The sequence below is a fragment of the Crotalus tigris genome, unplaced genomic scaffold (assembly GCF_016545835.1).
Source record: "Crotalus tigris isolate CLP2741 ecotype Arizona unplaced genomic scaffold, ASM1654583v1 scf7180000024347.1601321, whole genome shotgun sequence".
Lineage (NCBI taxonomy): Eukaryota > Metazoa > Chordata > Lepidosauria > Squamata > Viperidae > Crotalus > Crotalus tigris.
In genome coordinates this window covers 918,334-933,118 of record NW_024100516.1, presented here as the reverse complement: position 1 = coordinate 933,118, position 14,785 = coordinate 918,334, and the positions used below count along the sequence as shown (strand labels likewise).

Below are 14,785 nucleotides of genomic sequence, written 5' to 3'. Positions count from 1 at the left end.
GGACTAGAACTCACCGTCTCCCAGTGATTGGCCCCCAATCACCCAGCTGGCTTTCATCTCTAAGACGGGACTACTAGAACTCACCGTCTCCCAGTGATTGGCCTCAAATCACCCAGCCGGCTTTCATCTCTAAGACGGGACTACTAGAACTCACCGTCTCCCAATGATTGGCCTCAAATCACCCAGTCGGTTTTCATCCCTAAGGCGGGACTAGAACTCACCGTCTCCCAGTGATTGGCCTAAAATCATCCAGCCGGCTTTCGTGCCTAAGGCGGGACTAGAACTCAACGTCTCCCAATGATTGGCCTAAAATCATCCAGCCGGCTTTCATCCCTAAGGCGGGACTAGAACTCACCGTCTCCCTTGGATTGGCCCAAAGTAACCCAGCCAACACTCATCCTAAGGCGGGACTAGAACTCACTGTCTCCTGGCGATTGGCCCAAAATCACCCAGCTGGCTTTCATGGGTAAGGCAGGACTAGAACTCGCCACCTCACCTGTTTTCTAGCCTGGCGCCTTAACCCCTTGACCAAACTGGCTCTACCAGTTCTTTCTGGTCACTTGAAAACTGTTGATTCCAGCTACAGGTAATCCTCGAAAGTACGACCGTAATAAAACCTGCCCATTATGGTCATAAGTCATGACAGTTGTAAAGTGGGTCATTAAAGTGAATCTGGCTTCCCCATTGACTTTGCCTGTCAGAAAGTTGCCAAAGGGGATCGCGTGACCCCAGGATACGGCGACCGTCATAAATACGAACTAGATGCCAAACGTCTGAATTTAGACCGCATGATGTTGCAGTAGTAAGTGTGAAAAACGGACAGAAGTCCTTTTTTTTTCAGTGCTGTCGTAACTTCAAATGGTCGCTAAATGAACCGATGTAAGCCGAGGACTCTATACATTCTGTTATTGCAAACGAGGCAGCTGCTAGATCTCAGCAAGGGCATCGGCAGCAGCCAAAGAGCAACGATGGAGTCGCGCACCGCAGCAACTCTTGTTATCGCGGTGCGCGTTTCCTGGGCACGTTTCCTTTTCGAGCATCGTCTCGAGCGGAAAAAAAATAGCTCACTGCGGTTTCCCCCCTCGCCCCCTTTTATCTCAGCAAGCAGTTTGTGCAATTCAAATTCCCATCGCAACTGCTAAAAAGACCCTCTTGGCCTCTTGTTTTTTGTTGTTTTGAGATGAAAAAAAAAAACCCCACAATTTTCTTCGCTGTTCTCATTCCCCAATTGGGAAGATTCTCATTTTGAATATAATGCACCGGTGAACTTTTCTACTTTCCTTCCTTTTTTTTATTTTAATGTACATTGGCAACATGGAAGGAACAAAGCCCATCAACAGTCGGATGCTGATGAAAATGGTTGGGAACATGAATCGGTCCTCAGTTTAATAATAATAATAATAAAGTTGGAAGGGACCTTGGAGATCATCAAATCCAACCCCCTGCTCAGGCAGGTAACCCTATACCATTTTGGACAAATGGCTGTCCAGTCTCTTCTTAAAAACTTCCAGTGTTGGAGCATTCACCGCTTCTGGAGGCAGGTTGTTCCATTGGTTAATTGTTCTAACTGTCAAGAAGTTTCTCCTTAGTTCCAGGTTGCTTCTCTTCGTTTCCATCTGTTGCTTCTTGTCCTGCCTTCAGGCACTTTGGAGAACAGCTTGATGGTTGCTGGAATTGGGTATGTCTAGTTTAATGAAGAGAAGGAGGAGGGGGCACATGATAGCAGTGTTCCAATATCTCAGGGGCTGCCCAAAGAAGAGGGAGTCAAACTATTCTCCAAAGCGCCTGAAGGCAGGACAGGAAGCAACGGATGGAAACTAAGCAAGGAGAGAAGAATTGACAGAACAATTAACCCGTGGAACAAACTGCCTCCAGAAGATGTGAATGCTCCAACACTGGACGTTGTTAAGAAGAGACTGGACAGCCATTTGTCCCAAATGGAATAGGGTTTCCTGCCTGAGCAGGGAGATGGACTAGATGACCTCCAAGGTACTGCTGAAAGGACTGTGTTGTAGTTCAACACTTTCAACAGTTCCAAGAAGGCTCCACACCCATTTGCATTATTCAAGTGACAGGTAAACCTCCAGGTGGCCTCAACGACCCTCTAAAAGAAGGCAAATGACCAGCTGTCTGCAAGGAGTATAAATCCTTCCATTCCCCTACCATCCAGTCAGAGCTGAGGAAGCTTCTGGGATGGAGAAGCGAAACGTCTTCAAAGGAAAAACAAAGAAAGTCCAGTTGCCTCGTGGAAAAAGCTCCTTTGGGACAACCCTGACCTGGATGACTTGAGAATCTCCACAGACATTCTCCAAGGTATATATGATTTACTCCCCACCTACTGGCCAGATCTGTTGTGTTTTTCAGTTTTTGGTTTCCAAAGGCAGCTTTGCAATTGCGTGGCGTAGGCAGGAAACCAACCCTTATCTTTGACTGCGCCGCTGTTTTGGCTGGTGCTCTTCACACCTTCTCAGGAAAACGGTGCAAGAGAGAGCTGCGAGCAGCTGCAAGCAGAAGCTGGAGGTCTGGCTTGAAGGACGCCCAGGAGAAGGTCCACCTGGGAGAAACTCTATGAGAAATGGCCATCCCCCAGTAGGACATGATCGCAAGCATGACTTTGGCTCCCAGCTACTCCTAAACGGTGAAGTAAGTTGCCTCTTTGAGCACTACAAGATGGCTGCGGGTCTTCTTCACTTCTGGGAAGTCCCGTTGGTCCATTTCTAGGTTGGGTTTATGATCTTGGGAGTCCTGGTGCACAATCCCTTAAATGTGAGCCCGCCGTGTGCTGCAGCTGCCAAAAAAGCCAAGGCAATCCTAGGCTTCATTAACAGAGGGATCAAATCAAGATTGTGTGAAGTGCTAGTACCGCTTTACAAAGCCTCAGTAAGGCCACATTTGGAATGCTGCATCCAGTTTTGGTCGCCATGATGTAAAAAAGATGTTGAGACTCTAGAAAGAGTAGAGAGAAGAGCAACAAAGATGATTATAGAGGACTGGAGGCTAAAACATATGAAGAATGGCTGCAGGAATTGGGTAGGTCTAGTTCTAGTTTAATGAAGAGAAGGATGAGGGGGGATATGATAGCAGCCTTCCAATATCTCAGGGGCTGCCCCAAAGAAGAGGGAGCCAAGCTATTTTCCAAAGCGCCTGAAGGCAGGACAAAAAGCAACAGATGGAAACTAATCAAGGAGAGAAGCAACCTAGAACTAAGGAGGAATTTCCTGACAGTGAGAACAATTAACCAGTGGAACAACCTGCCTCCAGAAGCGGTAAATGCTCCAACACTGGAAGTTTTTAAGAAGAGACTGGACAGCCATTTGACTGAAATGGTCTAGGGTTTCCTGTCTGCGCAGGGGGTTGGACTAGAAGACCTCCAAGGTCCCTTCCAGATTCTATTCTATTCTATTCTTCTACTCTATATTTTCTATTCTATTCTATTCTATTCTATTCTATTCTATTCTATTCTATTCTATTCTATTCTATTCTATTCTTCTATTCTATTCTATTCTATTCTATTCTATTCTACTTTATATTTTCTATTCTATTCTATTCTCGTGGGTGCTCCATCACTGGAGGTTTTTAGGAAGAGACTGGACAGTCACCTGTCTGAGATGGTATAGGTTCTCCTGCTTGAGCAGGGGGCTGGACTAGAAGACCTCCAAGGTCCCTTCCAGCTCCATTCTATTCGACTACCTGTATTTCAGTGCTTGCCTGGTGTTTTTTCTCTTTGTCCACAGTTTCCTGTGACAAGCAGCTTTGCAGCCTCCTGTTTATGGCGTCTGCCTTTGAGGAAGGACCGGTGGGCGGGTTCCTCTTCTTCATCGCTGGGCTGTCTCTGCTCTCTGCCTGTTTTGTGGCTTTCTGTGCAGTCTGCAAAAGGTAAACCCTGGAGCAAATTTTGGCCAGAACCTCCCAATTGTACACAGCAGTGGGTGGCACCACATAAACTAGTCCTTGACTTACAATCTCTTGCTTACTGACCGTCCAAAGTCACAATGGCACTGAAAAAAAGTGACTTATGGTGCTTTTTCACACTTACGACCGTTGCAGCATCCCCAGGGTCACGTGATCAAAATCAGGATGCTTGGCAACTGACTTGTACTCCTGACGGTTGCAGTGCCCCGGGGTCATGTGATCCCCTTTTGCGATCTTCTGACAAGCAAATCAGTGGGGAAAGCTGGATTCCTTTAGCAATCGTGTTACTAAATTAATAACTGCAACGATTCCCTTAACAACTGTGACAAGAAAGGTCGTAAAGGGAGACCAAATTCACCTAACCACCGTCTCGCTTAGCAGCAGAAATAGCGGGCTCCATTGTAGCTGTAAGTCGAGGACTTCTTGTATTGTAAAAGTCAGGTTGGCTGGAGAATGCCCAGATGGGGAAAAACTATTTTGGGTCTTGCGAATGTGTTGTTGCAATGTCCACTTGAATTGAGTAGATATTCCAGTCTGATTTTCTGGACTAGGATAACAAAAACGTAGAGAATTTAAACAATGAAACTATCCGGCAATTAATTCTGCCTCTTTTTGTATTATTTAGGAAAGATAAGAGTGACCTTCCTTCCCAGGATGACGATGAACAAGAGTTGGTTGATGAAGTTGTAAGTGCACATCTTCTATTACAAGGGTCTTCAAACTTGGCCCTTTTATGACTTGTGGACTTCAACTCCCAGAATTCCTCAGCCAGGCACGCTGGCTGAGGAATTCTGGGAGTTGAAGTCCACAAGTCATAAAAGGGCCAAGTTGGAAGACCCTTGTTCTATTACATTCTCTGGGTGTTCATGAGGGCTAGAATCCTCTTTAGTAAAATATTCTCTGTCCCTGTCCTGATTTAAGCGTGACAGATAAACAAACTTTGGAATAATAAAATATAAAAAACAGAATAAATTGGGGGCAGGTGCTGCAAAGCACTGTCCCAGCAATATAAGCCAGCCGTGTGCTGCAGCTGCCAAAAAGGCCAACACAGTGCTAGGCTGCGTTAACAGAGGGATAGAATCAAGATCACCTGAATACCTTATACCACTTTATAACACCTTGGTAAGGCCACACTTGGAATCCTGCATCCAGTTTTGGTCACCACGATGTAAAATAGATGTTGAGACTCTAGAAAGAAGGCAGAGAAGAACAACAAAGCTGATCAGGGGACTGGAGGCCAAAGCATATAAGGAAAGGCTGCTGGAATTGGGTATGTCTAGTTTAATGAAGAGAAGGACGAGGGGGGACAGGATAGCAGAGTTCCAGTATCTCAGGGGCTGCCCCAAAGAAGAGGGAGTCAAGCTATTCTCCAAAGTTCCTGAAGGCAGGACAAGAAGCAACGGATGGAAACTAACCAAGGAGAGAAGCAACCTGGAACTGAGGAGAAATTTCCTGCCAGTGAGAACAATTAACCAGTGGAACAACCTGCCTCCAGAAGCGGTGAATGTTCCAACACTGGAAGTTTTTAAGAACAGACTGGACGGCCATTTGTCCAAAATGGTATATAGAGTCTCTTGCTTGAGCAGGGGGTTGGACTAGATCAGTGGTTCTCAACCTTTCTAATGCCGTGACCCCATAATATAGTTCCCCATGTTGTGGTGACCCCCAACCACTTATACATCACCGGTTGCCAGAGGCGTGGCCAAAGAAAAGGGGGAAAAAATGGCGGACAGCCTTGTTTGGCGACCCCCGTGAAATGGTCGTTCAACCCCAAATGGGGTCCCGACCCACAGGTTGAGAAACACTGGACTAGATGACCTTCCAGCTCTTATTATTCTGTAAGACTGTGATATCTGTGTTATGTTCTGTATGTCTCTAGCATGGTTTTTATTTACAAGAATGCTTCTGGACCCCCTCATGGGCAGGCTTAAAAAATAGAAAGAGAGAGAGGATTTTATCTTGTGTGACCATTTTGTTTTTTCCAGCTATTGCACTCAACCTCACAGCTGTTGCCATAGTGATCTTTCTCAACCTGGGCCACTTGAAGGTGTGCGGCTAGCTGAGGAATTCTGGGGTTTGGAGTCCAGATACCTTCAAGGAGCCAAGGTTGAGAAACATAGAGAAAATATGAGACAGAAGACATCTTCCGTCCTCTTTCCCCCTCTCTTCACAATATTCTTCTATTGATCTCTCTCTTATTTATCTCTCTCATTTCTCTCTCTCTCTCTCTCTCTCTCTCTCTCTCTCTCATTTCTATCTATCTATCATCTATCTATCTAATCATTGATCTATCGTATCTATATCTCTCTATATTATATCTATCTAGATATCTATTATCTATATCTTTATCTAATTATCTCATATCTATTTTCTATTTCTTGGTATTTTGATAGCTATCTAATTATCATCGATCTATATCTACATCATCTCTATTATATCTATCTAGATATCTATTATCTCTATCTCTATCTATCTATCTATCTATCTATCTATCTATCTATCTATCTATCTATCTGTCTATCCGTCTATCCATATATCCATCTATCCATCCATCCATCCATCCATCCATCCATCCATCCATCCATCCATCCATCCATCTTCTATTATATCTATCTCTATTATTTTCTAATTCTTTCTGTCTCTCAATATTTCATAGTTATTATCTATCAATCTCTTCTATAATATATTATCTGTCTACCAATCTATCATTTACCTACCTATCTTCTATCAATATCAGTGGTGGCGAACCTATGGCACGGGTGCCAGAGGCGGCACTCGGAGCCCCCTCTGTGGGCACGCGCGCCGTTGCCCCAGTCCTAGGCCTTCAGCTGGGTTTTATAAAACCTTTTCGCTTTAGGACTCCACCACCTTGTGCAAAAAAAAAAAAAAAAAAAAAAAGGTTCAATCAATTAATTTCAACTTCTTGTGGAAAAAAAAAAGAACTCGCAAAGTTGGAATTGATTGATTGAACTTTTTAGTCCCACCCAGTTCTTCCATTAACATTGCAACCACGCCCACCCAATTGGCCATGCCCAGACAATGGGCCACACTACCCTGCACTTGACAATACATAAGTGGGTTTTAGGTTGCAGTTTGGGCACTCGGTCTCTAAAAGGTTCACCATCACTGATCTATATCATCTATTTGCCTATATTGTCTACTTATATCCCACCACTCTCTCTCCTATCTCCTATCTCAGATCAAAATAGAGCCTGGTTTAGTGAAAGAAGATGCTAGATTAGGCGCAGAGAGATCTGGATTCTAATTCTCCCATAGACTTATAGAAGCTCACCCGGGGGAAATTTGAGCCAGCCAACTCTCTTTCTCTGGCCAGCCTACCTCACTGGGTTGTGGTTGTAGAGGAAAAGATAAGAGGGGGAAGCACCCCAGAGACATGTTCGCACAGAATTCCAGTCCCAGGAAGGCTCCCTTGAGGGTTCCTGCTTCTGAGCCTTGCATCACCGGCTTTCCTTGTCATTTTGCAGGCTGTGACAGGACCGATGGCACCCTTGGCGCTCGGAGGTTCAGTTCCCAACCTGCAGCCCAGCAGCGGGAGCGATTCAGGGGATGCAAGTAAGTAGCTGGACGGTTTCTTCTCAGAATCGGGGGGCGGGTGGTTAGGGGTAGGCAACCTTGGCTCTTTTATGACTCGTGGACTTCAACTCCCAGAATTCCTGAGCCAGCATGGGGGAACTATGGCCCCCTCATGACTGGTGGACTTCAACTCCCAGAATTCCTGAGCCAGCATGGCTCAGCTTGGAAACCTCTCCCTTTCCCCTCAGCGTGGCTGGCTCAGGAATTCTGGGAGTTGGAGTCCACGAGTCATAAAAGAGCCAAGGTTGCCTACCCATGGCCTAGACCAGAGGTCGCCAATCTTGGCAACTTTAAGACTTGTGGACTTCAACTCCCAGAATTCCTGAGTCAGCGTGGGGGAACTATGGCCCGTTCATGACTTGTGGACTTCAACTCCCAGAGTTCCTAAGCCAGCCTGGCTCAGCTTGGAAACCTCTCCCTTTCCCCTCAGCATGGCTGGCTCAGGAATTCTGGGAGTTGAAGTCCACGAGTCATAAAGAGCCAAATTTGAAGACCCCTAATTTAAATATTTAAATATTTTTTTCCTCACGGTCACGTGATCAAAATTCAGGCATTTGGGCAGGGCTAGGCAACTTTGGCTCTCTTATGACTTGCGGACTTCAGCTCCCAGAATTCCTGAGCCAGTATGGCTCAGCTTGGAAACCTCTCCCTTTTCCCTCAGTGTGGCTGGCTCAGGAATTCTGGGAGTTGGAGTCCACACTTCTTAAAGTTGCTGAGATGGAGAAACAATGGACTAGGCCAGGGGTAGGCAACCTTGGCTCTTTTATGACTTGTGGACTTCAACTCCCAGAATTCCTAGGCCAGCCTGGCTCAGCTTGGAAACCTCTCCCTTTTCCCTCAGTGTGGCTGGCTCAGGAATTCTGGGAGTTGAAGTCCATGAGTCATAAAAGAGCCAAAGTTGCCTACCCCTGGGTTAGGGAGAGAAGACAAGAGGCAGATCAGAATTTGGGAAGAGTTTTGGGAGTTCCCCGAGTTCGTTTCTCCATGAAACAGGTTTCCTACAAATGGTCTTCACTTTATGGCCGTAGCTGGAATAGGATTTCTCTCGCTAAGCAAAGCAGTTGTTGAACGAATCACGCCCGATTGTACAAGCTTTTTGCCAGGGTTGTTAAGAAAATCACTGCCGTTGTTCAGTGCATCACGTGGTCGTTAAGTGAATCTGGCTGTCCAGCCTTCCCTTTACTTATCGGAAGCCATCTGAGAAGGTCACAAAAGGACCGACACTTGAACTCAGGACCCTGCAACTGTCCTAAATGTGTGCGGTTGCCAAGCGTCGGAATTTTCTTCATGTGACCACGGGGATGCAGCAAGCATCATAAATGCGAGGACCGGTCATAAGTTGCCTTTTTTCAGTGCCATTGTACCTTTGAACGGTCACTAAACCAGTGGTTCTCAACCTTTTTAATGCCGCGACTCCCAACCGGTCGTAGGTCGAGGACTACTCAACCGGTCGTAAGTTGAGGACTACTCAACTGGTGCAGCATCGTTTGCAGAATGGGACTTTTGGTGGGCTCAGCAGGGCAGAGACAGCCTGGACAATTCCTATTGGCTTTTGAAAGCCAACAGAATTAGACTCTATTCAAGAGAGTCTATTCTATTGGCTTTCAAAAGCCAATAGAATAAAAGGGAGTAGCACAGCTAAGGAAAAGGGGGAAAAAAATGGCGGACTGCGCTGTTTGGCGACCCACGTGAAATGGTCGTTCGACCCCAAATGGGGTCCCGACCCACAGGTTGAGAACCACTGCACTAAACGGATGGTTGTTAAATTGAGGACTATCTTTATTGGGATTGGGGGCAGGAGGGGACAGGTCAGAGAGAGGGGGGGGCTTGTTTTAAAAAGTTTGTTAAATTTCTATTACAATTGTTGCGGGTTTCCTGTTCCTTTGGCATGTTTGTGTGTGTGTGTGTGTGAATTTTTTCTTTTTAAAAACTCGGCCAAGTTTCTGTTAATTGTTGTGGGTTTCCCGTCTCAAGAGCCAGTCATTTTAGGATGAGGGCTGCAGAAAAAAAAAAATAAACAGGTTGTTCAACCTCAAATGAGGTCTTAGGTTGTTCTTTTGAGGCAGCCAAAGACCCTTTTTAGGGACCCGAAATGTGCTGGTCCTAGATCAGGGGTCTCCTAACTTGGGCAACTTTAAGACTTGGGGACTTCAACTCCCAGAATTCTCCAGCCACCCAACTTTAAGACTTGGGGACTTCAACACCCAGAAGTCCCCAGCGAGCCAACTTTAAGACTTGGGGACTTCAGTTCCCAGAATTTCTCAGCAAGCCAACTTTAAGACTTGGGGACTTCAACACCCAGAATTCCCCAGCGAGCCAACTTTAAGACTTGGGGACTTCAGTTCCCAGAATTTCTCAGCAAGCCAACTTTAAGACTTGGGGACTTCAGTTCCCAGAATTCCTCAGCAAGCCAATTTTAAGACCTGGGGACTTCAACTCCCAGAATTCTCCAGCCACCCAACTTTAAGACTTGGGGACTTCGATTCCCAGAATTCCTTAGCCAGCCAACTTTAAGACTTGGGGACTTCGATTCCCAGAATTCCTCAGCCAGTCAACTTTAAGACTTGGGGACCAGTTCCCACAATTCCCTAGCCAGCTAACTTTGTGGACTTCAATTCCCAGAATTCCCCACCACCACCAGCATAGATTAGCTGTGGAATTCTGGGAGTCGAAGTCCACAAATCTTAAAGTTGCCAAGTTTGGAGACCCCTGTCCTAAACCCTCCGTGTGTTTCCCTTTGCAGTCATTAGATCAGCCCCTCTGACTCTCCCTCACCCGTCGAACAAAGATGGCGGCACGTTGGGCGGCTGCAGTTTCCTCATCCTTCCTCAGTTTCCTCCTCCTTCCACCCTCCCGCCTTCTCCTGGGATGACCTACTCCAATCTGAGCTTTCCAAAACGAGGCGAGGAGACCCCGTGTGAATCCAGGAAAGTCGAGGGAGAAGAAAGCAAGAACGGTCATCCGGCAGCGGATAAGATAGCGGAGAACGTCCCGAGCTACCAGGCACAAGCAGCTGGACCCAGCTATGCATGTGTTGTGAAGAAGAAGATGAAGAAGAAGAGGATGAAGAAGACCGACGGCAAACAAACCTGGGTGGAGATGGAGGAACCTCAAGAGATGCCTCTTCCCGCCAAAATGTGGCCTCCTCCACCAACGAAAGCGGTAGGAGATGTTTTTCAGTGGCCTTCAAGAGAAATGTTTTTGTTCTGTCCAAGAATGGCGGTTAGATCTCCTCTCCTGAGCACCCTCTGAGTAGGACTAGTCCTCCCCTGATGGCCTTTAGTTTAGGGACCAGTCATCATTTATTTATTCATTTATTCAATGGACCAGTGGTCCTCGATTTATGACCGCAACTGAGCCTGAAGTTTCTGTTGTAGAACGGCTGGCTGAAGAATTCTGGACATAGTAGTAGTAGTAGTAGTAGTAGTAGTAGTAGTAGCAGCAGCAGCAGCAGCAGCAGCAGCACCAGTAGCAGCAGTAGCAATAATAGCAATACTAATACTAATACTACTAATAATAATAATGATAGAAAGTCATAGAAAATGATAAAGTTAAATTGCTCTGGGACTTCAGAATTCAAACAGACAAGCACCTGCAACATAACACCCCGGACTTAACAATTGTCGATAAAAAAGACAAAAAAGTCTGGATAGTGGACGTGGCAGTGCCTGGAGACAGCAGAATAGACGAGAAAGAACTGGAGAAGATAACAAAATACAAAGATCTATAAATAGAAATAGAAAGATTGTGGCAAAAGCAAGCAAGAGTAGTACCAATAGTAATAAGCACCTTGGGTGCAATCCCAAAACAACTGGAGCACCACTTGAACACCATTGGCATTGACAAATTCGCTATTAGTCAATTGCAAAAGGAGGCCTTGCTAGGAACTGCTTCCATCCTGCTACGATACCTGTAATACCATCAAACATCCACATCTGCCTATCCCAGGTCCTGGGTAAGGACTCGATAGGTAGACAAAATGCCAAATCCAGTCTGAACATTTGGCTGACTGTGCGATGATCAATAATAATAATAATAATAAATAGTAGTAGTAGTAATAGTAATAGTGATGATGATGATGAAGTTGGAAGTGACTTTGAAGGTCATCTAGTCCAGCCCCCTGCTCAGGCAGGAAACCCTATACCATTTCAGACAAATGGCTGTCCAGTCTCTTCTTAAAAACTTCCAGTGTTGGAGCATTCACCACTTCTGGAGGCAGGTTGTTCCACTGGTTAATTGTTCTAACTGTCAGGAAGTTTCTCCTTAGTTCCAGGTTGCTTCTCTCCTTAATTGGTTTCCATCCGTTGCTTCTTGTCCTGCCTTCAGGCGCTTTGGAGAATAGCTTGACTCCCTCTTCTTTGGGGCAGCCCCTGAGTTGAACTTGTGGACAACTTGAACTTGTGGACTTCAATTCCCAGAATTCCCTAGTCAGCATGGCTGGCTGAGGAATTCTGGGAGTTGAAGTCCACAAGTCTTCATCTGGAGACCCAGTGCTCTAGAGCCTTGCTGAGGAAACACCCTGATGTGTAAATTTCCAGCAGGTTCATAAAGCGAAAACAAAAAGGCTGGAGCAAGATGATAAAATGGCAGTGTTTCACTTAATGACCAGAATTAACCGTCCCTAAACGAGGACTACCTGGGCTCTTTCTTTTTCAGATCGAAGAAATGTACTCGGTGGTGTGCAAAGAGAAAAAGAAGAAGAAAGGCGAACGCTCTGAAAGGCCCGGCAAAGAGAGAGACCCCCAAGCAGAGGTGAAGTCAGGCCATCCCCAGGGGATAACAGTCAATCAGGAATCCAACGGCATTGCAAGTTTCCAGTCCTCAGTGCTCTCCACCGCTACTGAGCCTTACTATGAATCTGTGCCGTGCGAATCCTGGCCCGAGGTTGCAAGCCAGCCAATGGCTGAGCCGGCTTATGAGCCTGTGGACACTTACTGGAACAAGGGGAAGAAGAAACCAAAAAAGGCCAAAAAGAATACGGTGACTGAAAATTTCTACGAAAGCATCGACCACGTGACCTTTCAGGGGCAAGGCAGAGGTAGAACATCACACCTGGAAAGCTGACTCTTTGTCAGGGCTTTTCACGAGTCCACGGGCCCTGGGTTCCAACCCATAAAAGAATACAGATAGTCCTCAACTTACAATTAATCAATCAATCAGAATAGAGCTGGAAGGGACCTTGGAGGTCTTCTAGTCCAGCCCCTTGCTCAAGCAGGAGAACCTATACCATCTCAGTCAGGTGATTGTCTAGTCTCTTCTTAAAAACCTCCAGTGATGAAGCACCCACAACTTCTAGAGGCCAGCTGGTCCACTGGTTAATTGTCCTCACTGTCGGGACGTTTCTCCTTAATTCCAGGTTTCTCCTTAATTCCACCCAGATGGGAGTTATGCATGGGTCAAGGACTATAGGTTGAGATGATACTAGAGAAACATTGAGGTGATACTAGAATAGAATAGAATAGAATAGAATAGAATAGAATAGAATAGAATAGAATAGAATAGAATAGAATAGAAAATATGGAATGGAATTGGAAGGAGTGGAGTGGAGTAGAGTAGGGTAGAGTAGGGTAGGGTAGGGTAGGGTAGGGTAGAGTAGAATAGAATAGAATAGAGTAGAGTAGAGTAGAGTAGAGTAGAATAGAAGAGAAGAGAAGAGAAGAGAAGAGAAGAGAAGAGAAGAGAAGAGAAGAGAAGAGAAGAGAAGAGATCAGATCTTGGAGGTCTTCTAGTCCAGCCCCCTGCTCAAGAAGGGATCTTGGAGGTCTTCTAGTCCAGCCCCCTGCTCAAGCAGGAGAACCCATACCATCTCAGATGAGTGACTGTCCAGTCTCTTCTTAAAAACCTCCAGTGATGGAGCGCCCACAATTTCTGGTGGCAAACCATTCCATGGGTTAATTGTCCTCACTGTTAGGAAGTTTCTCCTTAATTCCAGGTTGCTTCTCTCCTTGATTCCTTTCCATCTCTTTTGTTTCTTGTCTTGCCTTCTGGTGCTTTGGAAAGTATAGCTCAAATCAAAGCATCTTTCAGAATAGAGCTGGAAAGGGACATTGGAGGTCTTCTAGTCCAACCCCCTGCTCAAGCAGGAGACTCTATATCATTTCAGACAGTCTCTTCTTAAAAAGCTCCGGTGATGAAGCACCCACAACATCTGGAGGCCAGCTGTTCCACTGGTTAATTGTCCTCACTGTTAGGAAGTTTCTCCTTCATTCCAGGTTGCTTCTCTCCTTGATTCATTTCCATTCTCTTTTGTTTCTTGTCTTGCCTTCTGGTGATGAAGAAGCACCCACAACTTCTGAGGATAAGCCGTTCCAGGATCCAATCTGGGTCACCAGTTCCAAGCTTTCAGACTTTTTCTTCTGTCTCTAGCAGAATATGTGCTTTGGGCTATTCTATGCTTCGTATTTAGGTGGCGCCTTCCTATTGATTGATTGGTGTGTTGATGGCAGGTGATTGGCTGTTGTTTCCTTGTGCTGCCAAGGCCTTGGTTCCTAAGTCCTTGATAAGCAGGGGGGGTTACATCAGCACTCCCGTTGATTGACAAGGGACCCCTTTCCCAGCCTTCCATCATTTCCCTGGCTGTTTTTGTGCTTGCTCGGCCAACAATCTTTGTAGCTGGGAAATTGAATGTATGTCATTCATGGCAATGGGAGGTGACCAATGAGTTTGGGTCTCCTCTCTTCCAATGGAGAGAAGTTGCCGGAGGATGGGCTCCAGCACAATTCAAAATGTTGGGAAAACTAAACAATGGACAATCCCTTAAATAGGAGCCGGCTGTGTGCTGCAGCTGCGGAAAAAAAGCCAACACAGTGCTAGGCTGCATTAACAGAGGGATAGAATCAAGATTACGCAAAGTGTTGATACCGCTTTCCAAGGCCTTGGTAAGGCCACACTTGGAATACGGCATCCAGTTTTGGTCGCCACGATGTAAAAAAGATGTTGAGACTCTAGAAAGAGTGAAGAGAGGAGTAACAAAGATGATCAGGGGACTGGAGGCTAAAACATACAAAGAACGGTTGCTGGACTTAGGTATGTCTAGTTTAATGAAGAGAAGGAGGAGGGGGGACATGATAGCGGTCTTCTAGTATCTCAGGGGCTGCCCCAAAGAAGAGGGAGTCAAGCTATTCTCCAAAGCTCCTGAAGGCAGGACAAGAAGCAACGGATGGAAATTGATCAAGGAGAGAAGCAACCTAGAACTAAGGAGAAACTTCCTGGCTGTTAGAACAATTAACCAGTGGAACCACCTGCCTCCAGAAGTAGTGAATGCTCCAACACTGGAGGT

The 14,785-nt window shown here is 45.9% G+C and overlaps 1 protein-coding gene across 2 annotated transcripts; it reads left to right on the top strand.

Moving 5' to 3' along the window:
* Positions 1–2,273: 2,273 nt before the first annotated feature.
* Positions 2,274–12,749, top strand: LOC120300647. Of its 2 annotated transcripts, XM_039326942.1 has the most exons (6): positions 2,274–2,643; positions 3,735–3,876; positions 4,538–4,598; positions 7,398–7,485; positions 10,250–10,668; positions 12,163–12,749. In XM_039326942.1, the coding sequence occupies exons 2-6, from the start codon at positions 3,770–3,772 to the stop codon at positions 12,568–12,570; spliced, it is 1,083 nt and encodes a 360-aa protein (XP_039182876.1). In that variant the 5' UTR covers positions 2,274–2,643; positions 3,735–3,769; the 3' UTR covers positions 12,571–12,749. The 2 variants fall into 2 exon arrangements, with proteins under 2 accessions (XP_039182876.1, XP_039182877.1); XM_039326943.1 differs by lacking the exon at positions 3,735–3,876.
* The last annotated feature ends 2,036 nt before the right edge of the window (positions 12,750–14,785 follow it).

Excerpts from the sequence above, each read along its gene's own strand:
- LOC120300647 (XM_039326942.1), top strand. The coding sequence starts at position 3,770 with ATGGCGTCTGCCTTTGAGGAAGGACCGGTGGGCGGGTTCCTCTTCTTC. Across the intron at positions 3,877-4,537 it reads TTCTGTGCAGTCTGCAAAAG|GAAAGATAAGAGTGACCTTC; the intron begins GTAAACCCTGGA and ends TGTATTATTTAG. Across the intron at positions 10,669-12,162 it reads CTCCTCCACCAACGAAAGCG|ATCGAAGAAATGTACTCGGT; the intron begins GTAGGAGATGTT and ends TTTCTTTTTCAG.